This window comes from Protobothrops mucrosquamatus, unplaced genomic scaffold (genome assembly GCF_001527695.2).
Source record: "Protobothrops mucrosquamatus isolate PMUCROS unplaced genomic scaffold, P.Mucros_1.0 scaffold1697, whole genome shotgun sequence".
In the NCBI taxonomy this organism is placed as follows: Eukaryota; Metazoa; Chordata; class Lepidosauria; order Squamata; family Viperidae; genus Protobothrops; species Protobothrops mucrosquamatus.
The window spans coordinates 110,014-130,689 of NW_015387849.1; the positions used below are offsets into that span (position 1 = coordinate 110,014).

General features: G+C 39.8%; 1 protein-coding gene across 1 annotated transcript in view; it reads right to left on the reverse strand.

The window, feature by feature from the left end:
* The window catches only part of LOC107293682 (WD repeat-containing protein 7), a gene marked incomplete at its 5' end in the record, with an annotated part of 24,261 nt that extends 5,281 nt beyond the window's left edge, over window positions 1-18,980 (reverse strand). The window contains 4 exons of the mRNA XM_015822845.1: window positions 5,899-5,987; window positions 8,461-9,230; window positions 16,794-17,008; window positions 18,785-18,980. Coding sequence (XP_015678331.1) covers window positions 5,899-5,987; window positions 8,461-9,230; window positions 16,794-17,008; window positions 18,785-18,980 — 1,270 coding nt within the window. The remainder of the gene's footprint in view (window positions 1-5,898; window positions 5,988-8,460; window positions 9,231-16,793; window positions 17,009-18,784) is intronic.
* Between the last annotated feature and the right edge of the window lie 1,696 nt (window positions 18,981-20,676).

The following is a 20,676-nucleotide window of genomic DNA, read 5'->3' on the forward strand; positions in this document are numbered from 1 at the left end:
TCTTGACAACTTGGATTTGAGGGAAGGGGGCATCTGTGAAAGAGTGAAAAAAGTGAAGAGAGAGAAAAGGAAAAAAGACTGAGAAGGGGAGGGAGGGAGGGAGGGAGGGAGGGAGGAAGGAAGGAAGGAAGGAAGGAAGGAAGGAAGGAAGGAAGGAAGGAAGGAAGGAAGGAAGGAAGGAAGGAAGGAAGGAAGGAAGGAAGTCAAACAATCTTTTCTCAGCCTTGACCCATGTCATTGTTAAAGGGATCCTGATGTAACTTGGAGATTTTCTGTGGAAGAGGGCAATAAGATTCCTTTGAGGAAGAACGTAGAAAGTGTTTCTTTGGGGCCTTCAGAGCTAAGCATAGACAAGCAATGAGCTGTGTCAATCCTAACTGTGAAAGGACAGGGGGTGGGGGAAAAGAGAGCGAGCAATGCTTGTTCTGAAAAACTGAAGCTTCTGTTTGAAAAACTTCTGTCTATAGTAGACCATCTGCTCTTCTGATGGTGTATCACTTGGCCAGACTTGGGCTGTTGAGAGTTACAACTGTGCAACATTTGTAGGGCTACAGATTATAGATTGACATTTAATTATTAACTCATGCAACACTTGTAATTATTTAAATTTGAAACCCCTGGCTTAGACATTTCTGAGAAAACTCTCTTATCCTAGTAAAACTGAGAGATGTTACCCCAAAACTATAAGGGTGTCCATTCAACTCTACTTCATAACAGATTCTGTAATTATTCCAGAGGGCGACTGGACTGCTGCTGATTAGAGGAAAGCTTGGATCTAACAGTAGCTTAACTAAATCATTCTTGGCATGACAAGAAAGTGAAAAATATAATATGGCCCTAAATTGTAAAACCCATCTTTATTATTTGGTAAAATGATTATATTCTAAATAAGAATAATTTACATAAATAATTGAAAATCAGTCAATACACCATATTGAGGTAAAGAAACAGGATGCTGCATGTCACTCTATAACAGCATGTCCCAACCTTATCAATCTTAAGATGTATGGACTTCAACAACCAGAATTCCCCAGGCACTCTGAATTCTGGGAGTTGGTCTACACATCTTAAGATTGATAAGGTTGAGACACGCTGTTATAGGGTGACATGCAGCATCCTGTTTCTTTATGTCAATTTCAGTCTTCCCAATCTGTTCTGGGAGGTACTCCTTAAAATCCATTCCATTGGGAGACAGATACAATTGGAAGCAATCTACATGCCAACACATACACACATACACACACAGTGTGCGTGTTACAAAACATTTAAAACCAATACACCTTCTTTTAGAATCAATTTGATTCCACTAATCCTGACAAAGTGAAGTTTTTATTTGTTGAAACACCACACTTTAAATTTTTATTTAATCAGTATATATTGGTTAAATGTAACTCTGAAACAGACTTGCAGAATGCAAAGTTTTTTCTAAAACCATTCATACATATCTGCTTCTCAGTTTACTATGCCATATCATCAATCAACCCTAGAAATTTTCTTTAAAATATTATGGTCTCTGAACTTTGTTGTTTTCTTGCAGATGTTTCATTACCCAACTAGGCAATGTCATCAGTGTCTCAGTTACCTAGTTTGATAATGAAACATCTGCAAGAAAATAACCTAGCTCAGAAAGTACCAAAAACCCACAGTTCAACTCTGAGCTACAATATTCCCTTCTGGTGAAACTTTAATATCTCTGCAATCTCATAATCTAATACCCAGTGCTGCATTTTAAAAAGACATGGTCAGCCTGCAAAGGCAGAAAAAAAATGAATTAGTTTTAACAAACTAAATGAAGTATAAAGATTGCTAAGTAAATGAATTGATTAGTTTTAAATAAAAGTTGCTAAGTGAATTTAAATTGCTTGGAGAAAGCATCTGTTAAGAGAGGCATACAACACAACCAGAGAGCAAGTGAGACAAAAGAAAAGAAAAGGCAAAGTAGAAAGAACAGTGGTCAGAATACCTTCATTTACTAAGAAACAGGAATGTAAAGGAGGAGCAGGGCCAGAACCAGAGTGATCAGCTTCAGTACTAGCAGAAACAGCAGGAGCAACTTGAGTAGGAAAGAAGAAATAAAGAGGAAAATGAAGAGAGATATTTCCAAGAAATGAAAACAAAATTGGTTAGTATTATTAAAGAACAGAGTAAAACCAAATCTCTATATTAACTGAAACACTATAAAAGAACCATTTTGAGAAATGTATCCAGGAGAAAAAAAATAAGTCACTTATAAATTAGCTAGTTACTTGAGTGCCCCAGAATGTGATTCGCAGACACCCTCTGCCAGATCTGAATTCAGAGGTTGCAAGGGCATTTGTTCCACAGACTCATCTAAGCTGTGGTTTGTTTAACAATGACTTATTGAGTAAACAATTGTATGGCTTAACTTTAGCCATCCATTAGGATGGGCACATGGAAGTCCCAAGGCATTTTGAGACTTCCAATCTGGTTTGAGTTTTTTTGGGGCGGGGAGGGGAAATAGGTTGCAGAGAACCCTTTTGTCCAAAATGGACAACAGTTGCCTGTTTTCCAACTATTCAAAGGGTTCGCATTAAAAAAAAATAATCAATAGATGCAGAACAAATCCTAGAACAGGTTTAAAACTACTAAAGACAGGCAAATGAAGAGAGTAAAGACCCTTTGACCTCAAAAAGAAAAAGGAAAAAAAACCTATTTCTGTTGATATGTACGCTATGTTTTCTCAAACTCTGCAAAACCATCGTTTCTGGTGCTTCCTTAATTATCCCCCAAACATGTAGCCTGTTTTAACTGACAAATCACACTGGTAAGTTCACACAACCACTCAGCCATCCAAGGCACAGTATGGCTTAGTTAGTGTAATGTGTGAACCTGTGCATACTGACAGAAAATACATCTCACTATGACTAGCGTAGGTCCTTCGCACAGAACTATTATTTTAACAAGCCAGATATTAGTAGTTATTCATATTATGACCACTTCAAAACCAGCACAGTTTTGAATGGTGGCTTTTCAGAATTGGTTGGAGAGCAAGACAAATTAAACATTCTGAAAACTAATCTCTTCAGGACCAGGTAATTCACGTCTTTAAAAACTGATGATTAAAAAAAAATAGCTTTTGCGAAATTAAAACTTCCTTAATTTTATGATGGACATTTTGCGAATTGTGGAGGGGGTTCTTAATTTTTTTTTTTTAAACGAGAAGGCAGTCTAAAGGCAGCCATAAACTTTATAGCTTCACTAATGCTTCATGAATCAAATTATCATATAAAAGGGCAGGCAGACCTTATGGCACACACCATTCTACAACCAGAGGTCAATGTTAAGATTTAGAGGTCGCTCGCTGACACTTCCTTCTTGCAGAGAATTACCATATGCCATGCACAAGCATCTTCAAATTAATCCCTCTCCTTTATTCCATTCCAGAATGACAATAGGCTCAGGCTCCAGAACAGATTACGTATTGTTTCCTGCATTGTATGTTTGGTTTTCATGCAGTGAACTACTTTTGTTACTCTAAGACATCTGCATCAAAATTGCTGCTTGTATGATTTCCACACAAATGCATCACGGTGGCATGCGCAAACCAGCTAAATGCACTTCATGTAAAGAAGGGGAAAAAAAAAAAGAGTCCACCAGGGCTGGTAAGAGGATTCAGACGGATAAATGCAAAGATCTTCCCCAAATATGCACATGAGTTCCAGATTGAAAGTTTACTGTGCAATATTTAAGGTTTGCTTTTTTGTGATCCGAGTGGGGAAAGAAAACAACCTCTCTGGCTGTCACTGTTTATACCAATCAATGCAACTGAAAACAACAACAGCTGGCTTTGTACAGCAGGGCAGCAGCATTGGACTCTCCAGCAACCTGAAAATAATCACTGCTTGAATCGATTACATGCAGGCTCTGTTCACCGTGTCTTAAATGCGGTACAAGTAACAAAGCCAGCAAAATAGTATATATATCACAAAGGCAATACCGAGTAATAGAGAGATGATTAAGAAACATTTAAGTTGAACGTGTCATCTGGGACACTTTTATTTTTTAAAGATACAAACTGAGAGAAATATATGGCAGTGCTATTTTCTTACTATTATTTTTTTACCAAAAATAATGTTAATGTCCTTGATTTTTTTTATTATTATTAGATTGGAGAACAAGCAATTAACCAGAAGCGTAACAGTATAGCTTATGAATTCCCAGTAAGTGATGTTAGAGATGAGATTTTATATATATATGTGCATGTGTGTGTGTATAAAACCACTCTAATAGCTTCATTTAAAATATACCCCCCATTGTGGGCAATTTTACAAAACATGCCACCGAAATTATGTCCCTGTTTTTCAGGTACTTGTATCACATTTACTTTACACTGAATTATTCTATCCACTAAAAGCAAAATAAGTAAAATAAAGCTTTCAATTGAGTCAGCTTTTAAACTGACTGTAGGATAAAACTATTTCAGAAGCCTTAATATATTTCAGGAAGAAAAAAAAAGGAAATAGAAAATCACAGATACCTAGTTTGCTTCCTTTGTACTGTTTAGTATTTCAAATTGAGGAAGCATAATGAAAAAAGAAAGGTAAAAAGAGCCAGCAGAGGTCCCTCTGTCTAGAGCACACGCTATCATACAGATACACAAAGAATGATAAACTTTTTATTAACTAGTTACATGTGCAATTTATCAACTTCCCTGGCATGAAAACACAATTGCCTCTGAGTAGAAGGCAGTTGGAATACAAATTTAACAAATACAAGTAAAGTTGCTGGTTTTTCTATTTATTTGTTTGTTTGTTTGTTAAATTTATTTGCTGCCTATCTCGCCATGGGGCTAATCTAGGCAGCTTACAACAATAAAAATGAAGAAATGAAAAGACATGTAAACATAACAGCAGCAAAGTAATGGAACTGCATTTTTTTATATTCTCTGCATCGGGATTAGTACTAACATCACTTGCAAAATTATTAAATAACCAATTTCTCTTTTTCGGAGAAATAGACACCTGCCAACTGAAAGGGGTTAACTTTGGTTAGAAAAAAAGGGCCTGGTAATGGGGATAAAGATTCTATATTGTATAGGAATGATGAACAAACTCAATCATTTGTCCTTTACTTACTTTATTCGTACTTGTATTGAGAGCTTCCAGAGACAAATCCCTTGTGTGTCCGATCACACTTGGCCAATAAAGAATATTCTATTCTATTCTATTCTATTCTATTCTATTCTATTCTATTCTTGTTGGGGAAAATGAGAGCAATGAAACTGAAAGTTGTGAGGCCCAAAAAAAAGTCAAAGGGAAGAGAACATTTTAAATCTAATATTTTCTCCCTTAAGGTTACTACTGGATTAAAAGGAACTGTAATTACTTCAATAAACATAAAAATGGAACAAATCTTTAGCAAAAATCAGACCAAGGCAGTTGCTATTTTTCCACCAGATGTGTCAAATATCAACTGAATTGCAATCTGTGATAAATTAAGCTGTCACCTGCCAGCTTCACCCCAAAACAAGCTGAATCTACTTCTAAAATGCAACAGAAAATATTTTCAAATTCATACTTCCTATTAGGCATTGAAAGAGAATGATGGATGAATGCAACATAAAGTTGGATAGGAAGTAAAATTCCTGAAAGTGAACATGGTCAGTTTTTTTAAAAAAAAATATTTATGGGTTCAAATATTGTATACAAAAAGAAGACTTCGCTTTCAGGGATATTAGCAATTTCTCTCAATTATCAAAGATTTCAACTCAGTCCCATTGCCAAAAGCAACGTGTTTTCCATTTCAGGTTTTGCAAAAGCGGTCTAAACTCTAATCCAAGTTCAATAAAATGCTTGTATTTCAGAGCTGAAAAGATGAAAACAAGATCTAACTACAGCTGAGTTGTTTACAAATGATCAAAAGCCTGATGGTCATTACCTTGTTTAATCAGTCCTTGTGCTGTTGGACTAGCGATTGGAGTAGAAGTCTTCACTCTTCCGAGGTCAGGAGTTCCTGGTCTAGGTGGCCTACAAATAAAATAGTTGTGGATTTATAACTAAGCACATAAAGGAGACTGTATATACCAGTGGTTCTCAACCTTTTTAATGGCGCGACCCCAACCGGTCGTAAGTCAAGGACTAAACTGGTCGTAAGTCGAGGACTAAACCGGTCGTAAGTCGACGACTAAACCGGTCGTAAGTCGAGGACTACCCAACCGGTCGTAAGTCGAGGACTTTCCCTGCCCGGGAGCGCCACGCATGCATGGTTCTGCCCCCTGCGCCGGCCGAGCCGTAGCTGGCAAGCGGCAGAGATGGAGCAGGCCGACCACCAGCTGGCCCAGCCTGCCGGAAAAGGGGGAAAAAATGGCGGACAAAAAAAATGGCGGACAAAAAAAAATAGCAGACAGCCTTGCTTGGCGACCCCCATGAAATGGTTGATCGACCCCAAATGGGGTCCCGACCCACAGGTTGAGAACCACTGGTATATACTTTCATATTTGAGTCGGGTATCTTAAAAAGACATCTTAGAAACTTCCACCTTACCTACACTGATCTGCAGTACTTCCCCCACCCTTTTGATCTTCTATCCCATTTGTTTTCTCCAAATCTTCATTTGTTCTGGAAAATACTAACTCTCTTTCAGAATTTCTTTTGCCCTTCCCTGTGACTCAGGCAGATGAAGAATCTTGCCGTGGTTCTTATGAAGGCTCTCGTTAATGACTATTTAACATTAGAGTGGCCTTTGGGTGCAGGGGACTTCCGGTTGTGTGACTTTAACATCTTTAATTCTCGATGGGGTTGCACTAGCCCAGACAAACCCGGTGCACAATCTAGGGGTTCTCCTGGACTCATGACTCCTGCTCCACGAGCAGCTGGCAATTGTGGCTAGGAGAGCATAACTACATACTGTGTGCCAATTGCTCCTCTTCCTGGATTGGGAGTCCCTGTGCTCAGTCATTCCTGGTCATCTCATGCCTGGACTACTGCAAAGTGCTCTACATTGGGCTACCCTTGAAGAGTATCCAGAAGGTTCAGCTGGTGCAGAATGCAGCAACATGGGCAGTTCTTGCAGCCCCTAAGAAGCTGCCACTTTACTCCTGGATTCAATTCAAGGTATTATCAAGGGTGTTATAACTTTTACAGTCCTTCAGGCTATCTGAGGAACCAGCTCAGCCCGATGGGACTAGCTCACCCCACCCACACTGGCAGAAGGGGCCTGCTGAGGACTCTGTCAGCCAAGGAATTTTGCCAGGCAGGGCCAAGAAGTGGAAGCAGAATGCAGAACTCCAGAGTGCTGGAAAGCAGCAGCTTTGAGAGCAAGACAAAGCACTACAAAGAACACCTGAGAGCAGCAAGCCGATGGTACAGACAAGTGGCTTTCAACAGGGTTGGCTGGGAAGGGCAGGATGAAATTGTATGAATAAGATTAAAGATGAAATATAGTACAAGATAGGGCAGTGGTGGCGAACCTATGGCACAGGTGCCAGAGGCGGCACTCGGAGCCCTCTCTGTGGGCACACATGCCGTTGCCCCAGACTTGCCTCCCCCGCGACCCCCTCACCAGCAGCCCCCCTGGAGGAGAGTCGCCCCTGAGCATGGCCCACACGGAGCAGTGCAGCCAAGGACATGGCAGCCAGATAGAGTAGACAAGACTCTGCCCTCACGTCCCATTGTGCACAGTTGATGCTGCGGGGCGCGGGCAGAAGGTGTGGCCGCCATGGCGCTGCTGGGCTATCTGTGGCGGGCCCGGGAGCTGGTGAGTGGCCCTATGGGCAGGCGGGGTGGGGGCGGAATGGGGGCAGGGCAGGGGGCAGAGTGGGGCAGGGCCAGTTTTTGGGCACTCGGTCTCTAAAAGGTTCGCCATCACTGAGATAGGGCATACAAGATAAGACAATAGCGTAATATAAAATATAGAGTAAGATAGGAAACGAATTAACAAATAAGACATTAAATAAATAAGACTTACCTGAACAAGAGTCTTAGATCTCCGAATTTACCATTATTTTGGGTAAAGTTTTTTTGCAATAAATACCCCCCCCCCAGTGGAAATTGCTATCCCTTCCTGCCCAAGTCTGGTATCACTTAAATCCAAACTTTAATTGCTAGTTCTGTATTCATATCTTTGTTTCAATTCAACAAATAATTTAACAAAATTAAACAAATATGACTATGGGATTATGATCTCCGGCAAATACAAATATGTACAATGTAACCTCAATTTAGTGGACAGATCCATGAGAGGGAGGCGTCCATTACTCCCAATTGTTCAACCAGACACCCACAGCAATATCATGACACAAATGATGCCATCATGGCATGACTATACAAATAAATTATATGGCAATATTGGCATTATTCTACACTCATTCCTGCAGAAGATGGGAATTTTGTCCGTTGCATTATGGACTGCTAAATCAAGGCTGCAATGTCGTATGGAATTCTGGGAGAAGGGAGAGGAAACAAGAGATGCAAAACAAGTAAATGAAGTTGTTAAAGGTACCTGGCTGGCCCCTTTTTCATATGCTCTCCAATAAAAGTTGCATTGGTCATGCTCATCAAGGTGTTTGCCAGGGAGATGATGGAGAGGAGGTGCTGAGTCGTTACCGCACGTGAAATGCCGTACGTACCCCTGATGTGTCGCCCTGTGAGAAATTCTATGTCCGTATCACTAGAGGGTACCTTGTCTATAGGCTCATGATACCCGGGGAGCATCAAAGACATGTGGCCGCCTCTTGAAAGCAAGCCAAAAGAGACAGAACGGTGAGGCCGCAACATCCCCAGACGCTCACTGCAAAGTTCATCTAGAACATTGTTCAAGCCCCAAGCGTGAAGGCATGACATAAACAGCTTGGCTGTGTCCATGGTTAGGTTATATTCTAAGAGAGTTAACGGCTTTGATTTGCTAGACCGATATTCGGGGTCACCGTCCTCTCTTCTTTGTCTGGCTTCCTCATCCTCGTCATCGTCATCAAAAAGACGTTCTTTTATGTTTTCTTTGATTGTTTCTTTGACAGTTTCTTTGACCTGCTGAAGCAAAACTGCGGCTCGTTTGCCAGCCAGGAAGGGACTTCCTTTGTCAGAGCTGCCAGATGCTTTCTGTAAATTCTCAGGGGAAATAAGGGCTGTGTTAGGCCTGGAGGCTTCCTCAGTTAGTAACTGAATAATCAGAGCTTCCACATCAAAGAAGAGAATATGGACATCTGGGTCTGTTAAGTTAGTCTTCAGGGCTTGAACCATCAGAGAGTTGTGCGAATATTTTGGCAAGTTTCCCTTTAACAAAACACAAAAGACAATTATCTCTGGTATGCTTTTCTGTTTACGGGTTTGTACATTATACTGTACAGTGTAAATATCTTGGACAGGAACGCCCAATACAGTTGCCATACGCTAAATAAATAAATAACCCCATACAGTTGTAATGTTTGAAAAACGCAAAATTAATATTATGAACCTATTTTAAACATAGGTATCACTAAGCGGTCAATACTGAGAATGTTTTGAAACAGTATATGTGTGAGTGTGTGTGTGTGTGTATGTATGTATGTATGCAGGGCTTTGTCATAGAACGCCCAGAACGGAGTTCCGGCACCTTTTTTGGATGGAACCTTGTAGAGTAGGCAAGGCGGGTTGTATGACATGTGTGAGTTCTGGCACCTTTTTTTTTTTTTTTTACAAAAAAAGCACTGTATGTATGTATGTATGTATTTTTAAAACAAGTCTTGGACATTACTTTCTTCATGCTTTTTAAAAAATATATAAGAACTAGAATGCCAGTTTTGTTAGCTTATAAAGTAATAATAAATATTCTACTGAAAATAAAGCATCCTGCAGATCTTTATCTATTTTTTGTGCTCTCTTAAGTTTGGTTGTTTGCTTGCAGATGTCTCATTACAGGCTAGATAATATCATTAGCGCTAGTGAATGTGGGGTTTGCTGCCTGTTTATATACAATAGCTTGCCCTACCAATGTTGTTGGGGGTGTGATCTGGTCCTGCCTTAGGTGCAAAGCCAGTTGGGTGAGTTTGGACTAGTCACTCTTTCTCAGCCCTAAAAAAGAAGCAAGGACAAACCACTTCTAAAATCTTGCAAAGAAAAGGGCAGGGAATTATCAGGAGTTAGAACTGATGAAAAAAAAAATCACCTAACTCAGTGATGGCGAATCTTTTAGAGACCGAGTGCCCAAACTGCAACCCAAAACCCACTTATGCATCGTCAAGTGCCGGGTGGGTGTGGCCCATTGGCTGGGCGTGGCCCATTGGGTGGGCGTGGCTGCGGTGGTAACGGCAGACAGGGTGGGACTAAAAAGTTCAATCAATCAATTCCAATTTTGCAAGATCTTTTTTGACTGATTGAACCTTTCTTTTTTTTTTGCACACGGCGGCGGAGGCCTAAAGCGAAAAGGTTTTCTAAAACCCAGCTGAAGGCCTAGGACTGGGGTGACGGTGCACGTGCCCACAGAGAGGGCTCTGAGTGCCGCCTCTGGCACCCGTGCCATAGGTTCGCCACTACGGACCTAACTGAAAGATCAGATGTCCCAAAGGTTTTTTTTTTCAAAAGACAGCTGGACTTTCTTTGTTTTTTTGGTTTTTTTTGTTTGAAAACACTTTGCTTCTCATCCAAGAAGCTTCTTCGGTTCTGACTGAATGGTGGAGAATGGAAGGATTTATATTGGAATGTAAATATAAATCCTTCCATTCTCTGCCATTCAGTCAGAACTGAAGAAGCTTCTTGGATGAGAAGCGAAACGTCTTCAAGCAAAAAAACAAAGAAAGTTTGAAAAAAAAATCTTTGTGACAACCATGACTTGAATGACTGGGAAATCTGAAAGATCAGATTTCTTTTCCTCAAATAATTATCTATGTATTGGGCTGGGGTTGGGTATCTTACATTCTGTAAGAATAGAAGACACTACTGACAACTATAATGTATAATAACTTTGTACTTTCAAGGCATCCTTTGAAAATTAGCACCTACAATCAGGAAAGGTAACAAAAAGTGACTACTGAAAACACTTTTTACCAGCTCAGTTATTCTCCTGGGCCCGTGTCTGGGGAAATAATCAGGTCTTCAAGGCTTTCCAAAAGATGGACATGTTGAAAATAACAGCCAGCCAAAGCTAGGTGGTAAGGTGTTCACAGAAAAGGCATACTTTCTGGATTGTGGCAGATGACAATCCTGATTGACAGGACTCGGAAGACGCCCTCATGACCAAATTAATCAGGAGAGTGAAAACAATGGGAATAAGGCTGTTCCTTGAAAATTTGGGCCCACGCTATCCAGAACTTTATAAATATTAACCAGAACTTTGAATCGCACCTGAGAGCCAGTAACAGGGGCATAATACTACACATCCATACTTGTCCATTCCACTGCATTGTGGACTAACTGAAAGTCCAGATGTTCTTCAGAGGCAAGTATCATATAGAGAGTATTGCAGTAATCCACTTGGGATGTGACTGAACCATGAACAACTATGTGTAATGTCTTCTGATCCAGGAAGGGACATAATTGGTACAACCTCCAGTCATAGCATCCCCTTATTCTTCTTTCAGGAGCTATGCATCAAGAAGAACCTTCAAAACTGTGCACCCATTCTGTCTGGAATAATGCAACCCCATCCAGCATGAAGAGTGGAAAAATCATCAAATCCAGGATGCCCTAATACTCAAAGCCAGTCCACCTGCCTAGGGTTGAGTTGAAGCCTGTTCATTCTTATCTAGCTTACCATAGCCTCCAGGCACTGAGATAAAAAATCAATTTTAGTGCTAATATTTGTTATTTTAATGTTGTGTTTGGTTGTTTTAATAGTAAGCCACCCAGAATTCAAATCTTCAGACATAGATAGCTGGGATCCACTTCCCTGGTGGGATGCACACCTTCCTACCATGTCTGGATTTTCTCAGTCTGTTACAGAATATTTGGAATCACTCCAGAGCAGAACTGAGGATGCCTCTAACACCCCACCTCCAATTCCCTATGAAAGCAGCTTCAACCAATGAAACCTTTATGGAAAATTGAAATAACTGAATTAAAATGCATAAAAACATAAAAGAAAAGAAAATAAAATTAAAAATGAAAGCCATTTATAGTATATAGGATTTTACATCCTCAATGGTGATTTACACAAGTAATTTCTTAAGCATCTATAATATTAAATATTGCACCCCACTTGAATTCGGCTTCCTTTTAGAATTTTACATTATTAGAAAGGGATAAGAAGTTGATTTTTGGCTTTATTCTGACATTTCAGTTTTTCAGTTTTAAGCTTCTGGGGGAAAAGATCCGAGGATGTGTAATAGAAAAATAGTAATGTTACGGCTTACTAGCAATCCTGTTTCCCAGCTTTACACAGGTGGATTTCATTGATTTTAAACCTGGCTAAAATCTATATACAGTAACCAGGTGTGTGGAGGGGTTTGCAAATAAAAAATCTATATAAAATGTCTAAAATCTCTAAAACTATGAATCTAACAAAAAGTAGATCTCTAATGCCCTCTACTGTCTTGCTGTTAAAAAGCAAAGTAACTCTTTGTTCTGAAGAACACGGAACTTCTAATTAATTATACTTGATATCTGATGATCTCAGTTCCTAAAGCCTTCTGCCAAAGTAATAATCAAAACACCATCATATTATGCTATACAAATCTGAAGTACTTGTTCACTGAAATTTATATAATGAGGAACTGCAGATTGCTTGATAACTACAGTTATACCATAGATAACTACATATCTATGGTATGGTAATCTATAATGAATCATTGTTATCCAGTGAGAATTGATCAAAACAGAATTCTGAGGCCGTTAAATATAGTGAAACGTCTCCTTGAGAAAGCCTATGTATGGGATGTTCTCAAGCTTTGCTTGAAAGCCTTTTTCACAACCTTAAGAGTCACAAAGCAGACACAGAAGCTGAGAATGCACTCTGTTCTAAATTCAGCATGACAGCAGAATCATTGATCACATGCTGAATTTCAGCTCAGTTTTTTAAATGAAGAGTCTGCTACATTCTCAGTCATCCAGGTCATGGTTATCTCCAAGGTGCTTTTTCAAAAGGCAACTGGGACTGTTTTTTTTCCTTGAGGAAGACATTTCGCTTCTCCACCAAGAAGCTTCATCGGTTCCGATCAAGCTACTTGGATGAAAAGTAAAACGTCTTCCTCCAGGAAAGAAGAGTCCGATTGCCTTTTGAAAAAGCACCTTTGAGACACCTTCAGTTTAATCCTACTAAGACCCAATGGCTATGGTTGTTAGGGCTCCCTAGATTTGGGGAGATTCCAACTTGGATTTTATTTATTTATTTATTTCTTGTATTTCTACCCCGCCCTTCTCCCTGCGGACTCAGGGCGGCTTACAGCCATTTAAAACAAATACTTGAATACAAAAATACAAAATTTAAAATATTAATTAAAATGAAATATTATTCTAAGGCCGAAAGTTCGAAAAAAAAAAAATTAAAACCAAATTAAAATAACCCTTAGGCCAGTCCTGCTAACTTAAATAGCCATGTCTTGAGGGCGCGGTGGAAGGAGGGGAGATTGGATGGGTTGCACTTCCCCCCTCAAGGAGGTGTACAATCTGGGGGATTTCTTGGATTGGCAGCTCCTGCTTGATGAGCAGGTGGTATCTATGTCCAAGAATGCTTTTGCACAGCTTCATCTGATGTTCCGGGGAGGTGTGTGTGTGCCCTTTTCTGAATTGTGAGACCTCTCAGATTGTTATTCATCCTCTAGTTGCATCACAGTTCAACCTACTATCATGCAGTCTATATAGGGCTGACCTTGAACACCTCTCAGAAGTTTCAGCTGGTCCAGAATGCAGCAGTGTGGACAATGATGAGTGTGTTTTTGTTAATCTATGTGACAGCTCTGTTCCAGAAGGTGTATGCTTCCAGGTGTGATTCAGGGTGCTACTTATGACCTATAAAGGCCTATATGGCATAGGCCAGGCCATACCATATCATGGTTATTTGAGGAACCATAATGACTATCCAGCCAATATGAACTGACAGGGTTGGTATGCTTGAGGTCCCTTCAATTAAAGAGAGTCATATTTTGAGATTCAGAAGGTTAAACTGCTTAGTGCCTGTCTTCTGAAATGAAGTTCCCCACTGCAATCTGGGTAGTTTCCACCCTGATAATGCTCTGGAGGGCCTTGAAGATTTGGCTGTTATTACAAGCCCTGGATTAGGGTGTTTGTAAAAAACCTTCATGAGTTTTAATGTTGGTTGGAATCACCATCTTGTGGTGGTTTTTTTGTTACAGTGTGGGCCACTCAGTGTAATTTAGAACCAGACAGTCCAAATTGAACAAATTAACTGAATTAACAGAACCTCTCATGTGAAAAACAAAATCTGCTGAAAGTAGCCTACTGCTTATACAGAAGTCTAACAATACCAAAATGGAAAATCTGAAAGGAAAAGGTATTCTCAGTGATATTGAGACTGCTTAAAGATTTCTACTGGAACACAAAAGATACCCTTTACTGCATCCAAAGAAAGGAAGGATCAACTGCAATGGAATAATTACAATTTAATTCAATATTTTGATAAGAAGCTTAGGTCAAACCAACTGCTGAACCAAGTCAATTATTTAAGATGCTAGTAATTTAATGATGCTCTTAAGTTTGAGTAATGCTTAATACCCACTGCTGCAACACAGTCTCAGCCCCTACAGGCAAAGCAATTAAATATTTGTAAAGGAGCAAAATGGTGTTATGTCTTCAGAATCAAGAAGACAGCTCCTGGAGAAAACTCTGAATATGATGAACTCCAGACCAAATTTCAACAAATGTCCTTTTTCTTCTGCTGTTCAATCTGAGGATATTGCCCTTCTTCCTTATCCAATAGCCCCAATTCTGAGAATAAACCACCACAGACATGGAGGCCCTCAATGACACAGCAGACTGAAACTTCAGAAAAGGCCAGTCTCTTTAAACCGAAGGAAGGACAAACTAGGTTATGTAAGATTTTTTTATATACAATGTGTCATTAAACTTTGGAATTTGCTACTAAGACATGTAGTGAGGGATACTAGCTTGGCTGGCTTCAAAAAAAGACCAATTCATTGGAAGTCATTGGGGATCAATCACTCTTAGTCTTCTTGGCAGTGTGATTGCCTCCAAAAGCCATCTTCTGGGAGACAAGTTGGCTTCCTTGTGCAGTTGATTGGCCACTGTAAAACAGAGTGTTGGACTAGATGGCCAACGGCCCAATCCAGCAGGGCATTGCTTATGCTTATGTTTTCACCTGTCATCTTTCACAGTGAGCTCTCCATGGTACTGACAGTGCCTTGTTCTGCCAGAGGCCAAGCCTTATTTATGATTCTTTCCACTCCCTTAAAACCATCTGATTTATAGCCAGCTTCTTCAGGTTCTTTAGGCAGGCTGGGACAGCCAGAAGCTGGACTCTTGAAAGCCAGAGGTTTGAAACAAGTGAAATATAAAAGAAATAATGCATACTGCTATGTAGTTCTATTGTCTGGACAACTGAAAGACTAGCAAAATAAATAAAGGGTGTTTTTCTCTAAAGTGTATTTATATCTCAAAGTCTATTTATATTTTCTTGCACTCATTAACTTATTTTTTAAATTGCAAACCTCGACAGGATTGAGTTCATAAAACAATTTACTAATCTAAATTCATCAGACAGCAGGTAAATTCTGACCTATGGAGTGCGAAGGGACAATAGACAGTAAAATATAAGTAACAGGAAAAGGGACATGTGGATTTATTTTGGATTCTTTATCATACTTCTTATGTACCTTTTTTAAAACTAGTAACTTCATTTTGAAGAGGAAATGTTAATGGCAACATAATACATTAACTCAGAATTTTAAATTTCATCCGCTATATTTCTAAATTTCCCACATTGTTCTGATTTTAGCAAAATATTAAAAGCTAGATATAAAGCTCTGCAAAGTTCAGTTTTGTCCAAATATGTTTACACACAGATTTGTTTAAGACGAACAGAGTTGCAGTTTCTTCCTGACAATCTATAGCTTGTAATCTATAGCCAAAATTTAAAACCGTTAAATGGATCTATTTCTTCCCAAGATGGCTTCTGTTCAACCAGCCTGCCTTCACGTAGTGGTAATTCCTTTCTAAATTTCAGAAGACCTCCCTGAATGTGACATGATTTTGCTCTCATAAGCCACAAGACATAAGACCTCTCTAGTGAAACGAGAAAAGTTTTTGCCTTTGAAATATCTAGAAAGGAAACTCCAAAGAAAAGGAGCAAGAAAAGCAGGGGGCTACACTGATTACATTTTTCTAAATCTAGAAAAACAAGTTTAAGTTAGCTAAGCATGGTGCAAAATTTATTTCTTTAAAGTGTGTGTTTTGAATGCCAGAGATTAGTCTGAGTTCTAATCTGACTTAGGCATATGTTGGGCCAGATAGTCTCACTAGCCCTAGAAAGAAAACAATGGCAAGCTACTTCAGAAAATGTTGCCAAGAAAACTACATGTATTTTGTGACTTGAGGGTATGCAGGAACACAAATGTATGAGTGTGGAAATACACAGAGTGTATGTTTAAATCTACTTGATTGTGTTTGGTAATTATAGTCTATAAAGGGATTTAAAATGATTTCAGACCATAGAAAATGGAACCTGATTGTAAAAAAATATAATCCCTGGAATTCTAGGTCAAAGAGCAAAGCTCTAGAAATGGAAAATTGTCTGTGTTGGACTAAAGGGGAAAAGAAGGATGAATTTTTCACCTCCTCACTTTGCAACTTTCACCAAAACTGTCCTCTCACTAGCACACAGAAGAGGCATTTCTACACTGTATTGAGATGCAACCAGCAATTACTTAAAAGAATAATTTAAGACCTTACTTTATCAGAGGAATCGGATGCCAACAGATTCGTAGCAAGTGTCTGAAGTTTCTGATGGGCCACATTTTTTAGTGCAGCGAGGCTACGTCTGGTCATGGCCTGCTTTAGGTTGACAGCTGGATGGCTGAGAGAATCAACTGCAGTCGGTACAGCTTCATCACAAGCATTCAGGATCTCAACAGCTGTTATTCCCATTACACATCGGTCAAGTGCACCTGAAGAAAAATATTAAAAAGATAAAAAACAGTTTAGCTGTGAGCAGACTCCACTGCGAACTGTCATGGTTCTGATAGATGAGACTAGTAAAAACAGAGCTCCAAGGCAAGAGGTTTCCTTAAAGAACATATTTATTGGCTACAATGTATCAGCATGGTCAAAAGTGAAACCAAGACTGGAGTTCCCTCCCAAAGGTTATAATGTTACAAAGTTGAACTTCCCACCCCAGCACTATGTCATTAATCACATTCCCCAATAAACTACTTTGGTGGGCTTTCTAATGGAAAGCTTAGCCCGCCCAAACCCAGGCAGTAATGACCTTGGTTCCCACAGGACAATTTATTGTTTAGTCTAACCTTACAATCACTCATCCCCCCCCCCGCTCATTACTGTGGCAACCAAAAACTAAGCGGAAATGGCTTCAGCCAAAATCATTGCAGCGTTGACACATACTTTACAATGTGAGCAAAACAACTTCCTTATGTCCAGAAACAATTTGCTTTAAAGAACTCCATTCAACAAAAGCATTCAAAGGAAGTGGGTTTATAGATGGAAGACTGGAATTTATTTTCTTGGTGAATTCTAACATTTCATTAATTCTATTTATAAGGCCACCCATCTTGCATAAGCAACTGTGGTAGGCAGCCACCAAAATAAAAACAATTAAAAAAAACACAAATTAACAAGCAAGAAAAAAATCTATAGAGGTTGTTGAGTGTAAACAATCAACAAAAACCTCTCAGTGTGTCTTTAACTTCCTGATTCTCAACCAATCTGATTTAGGAGGTCATGGGTGTTTCTGAAGATAGCCACTGTGACAGAAAAGGCATGCTCCTGTAAGTTCTGTAAGGAGATTTCATGGTCTCCTAGTTTCTAACCTAGCACCTTAACCACTCAACAGGCTTCTATAATTCTTCAGTGAATACAGGCAGTCCTTGGTTAATGATCATAATTGGGACCAAAATTTCTGCTGTTAAGTCACAATTGTGGATCATTAAGTTGGTGAGGGTGCCTGAGTGTGTGTGGATGGCCAGTGAGGCACAGCAGGAATTCAGAGGGAAGAATGTGCTGAAAGTACACAGGTGGCTGGCAAATTGTGGCACAAGCACTATGGGCTGGGTGAGAGTGCGCAAGAGTGCATTGGTGACCAGTGAGGAGTGGGGGACCTGGGGGTGGCTACTGTTGAGTAGGAGTGGGGATGTGACGGCAGAAGCAATCCTAGAGCCACAGTGTGGTAAAAAGCCCCAGAGCTGCAGCGTCTCCTCACCCAAGGCCAGAACGGTGAGCTTAATTTAGAAAATTATGCAGATCAGCTGGAGGCGGGGGGCAGAGGGAGGTCATAATTGGCTTGAAATTCATGTGCCACAGTCATAAGACCTGTTGCAACTCCATTTTTTTCAGCAAGCTCCTAACTTTGAATGGTCAATGAACAAGTCGACATTAAGCGAGGCCTATCTGCATTGTTTAAAAGAAAAACACTATTAAAGTTTAGGAAGAAATTTCTTGCCTTGTTAGATTTAGCAAAGCAAAGCAAGAAATATGTGTTTTAAGACGAATGAAGAAAAAATACTTCTGAATTCTTCCTCTTATCTTTTATTAGAAAAGCACAGGTAGTTTGCAGGGGTATTTCTGAAGAGAGACTTTTTTTTGAAAAAAATAATATAGAAATGATACTCCTTTTTAAATATAACATTGAACTGTAGTATTGAATCATTCTCTCCACAGCCCATTCGGAACCAATCCCTTGTCAAGTTCTTTGCACATAGATAACTTACCAGTATCCATTTGCCATACATATACAGACCCATCTGTACAACCAACAACGAGGTAGTCATCTGAAGGTCTCCATTTTATGTTTTGAATTGGAAAGAGATGCCGGGAGGCTAACATGATGCACTTCTTTTCCCGTAAACTTAGAAGTCCCACTGAGTGATCACTGGCAACAGAACACACGCAATGCTGCACTCTCGACTGAAAATGAGAAAATAGTGTCTTCAATCATATTTTTCTTAGTGGTAAATCTTTTATGTCCTTGAAATAAATTTTTGCTCCTTATGGAGTAAATTATGGCAAATTGTGTGGCGAGCAAACAAGGAGGTTAACAGCTTGAATGCTACCTACCACACTACGAACATTTTTAAAACACATTTTTTATTGGAGAAGTTTTTCAACAGAAATAAAAACAGTAATAACTTTGAATTAAAGAAGAATAAAGAGAAGTAATAATAAAGTGAAAAGGAAATATGGAAAATGGAAAACAGAGGGGAGGGGAGGAAGGAGAAGAGAAGCAATTTTAAAGAAACAGCTTCTAGTATTCTTGAGAACAGTTATAGATACATTTATATTCTGCATTTTCTCTCTAAGGTTATATCATACTTTCCATCAATTACCCTTTCTAATCTTAAAACCCATAAATCACAAAATTACCACAGTATGAACACTTAACCCTAAATCACCTCACTTTAAGTATAACATTTATCCCCTACATCAGATGTGTTTTGCACTATTTAAGCTGCTAAAACAAAAACAGCAACTTGGACCGCTGCAGCTCAAATACAACCCTAGATATGGCTGTGGCCTACATCCTAGATCCCAGAATACTGAAAAAAAGATTTTTGGTCTGTCAAGCTCAAGACAATCTTTTCTGAGGGTTTCAGATAAAGTTTCTTCCAGAAAAAATTAAAATGGAATGGACGTAACTTGCAACCTTCTTTATTCAACGCTATAGCTTATGCATTTGCTTATGATTCAGAAAGTCCCCAGATCCTTCCTTAGAATTCCATCTCTCTAGAGCGGAGGTACAATGTATGCATGCAAGCAGAGGCTGAACGCACACACGCTGTCAGCTCAGCAGTGTTGAAAGACTGACCATGATATCAATATCTAGGTAAGACTTTGAAATTAAAAAGATCAGTCAACAAGATAGAATGTTCTCAGTGCACAAATCAAGGAAAGGCATTTATTTACTTCTCTTTTTAAGGCAATACAGCCAATACTATTATTTCTTACAATATTAAACAATAGTTACATTGATATGCAAGCCAGACAAGCATTCGTCAGTGATTTACTACAAAATATGGGGATTTTCTTAATTGTCGCATATGTGCCATTGGCACTTGGCCTTCTAAGGATACATATTATAAACTGTCACAGTAATGATAGAACAGTGATGGCGAACCTTTTAGAGACTGAGTGCCCAAACCCTAACCCAAAACCCACTTATTTATCGCAAAGTGCCAGGGCTGCATCAGCATTGTGGTGCCCTCGGGGGGGGGCAGGAAAGCACCTCTGGGTGCCGCCTCTGGCACGCAAAAACTGGGGGCGCAAAAATGGGCCACCGTGCTGCAAGGCACAAAAACGGCCGCCGCCGCACTGCGGGATGCAAATACAAGGTGCTGCACCATGCAAGAACAGGGCAGGGCTAGTGACTATCACGCAGGCACTTGCCCCGCCCCATTTGCAGCGCGTGCATGCTCACGGTCCCGTGCCCGCATGCACGTATGCACACATGTAAAATGCTTCCCCCTCCCTTTTCTTCCAGTCCACCAATCAACAATGGTTGGTGACCTCTGCTCTACTACCTCTACTCAAGCTTGCTAGTCGGTCGCTTCGCCTCCTTTGTGCTGGGCGGGGCTCCTGCTCTGGGCAGCGGTGGCGGCCTGATAGA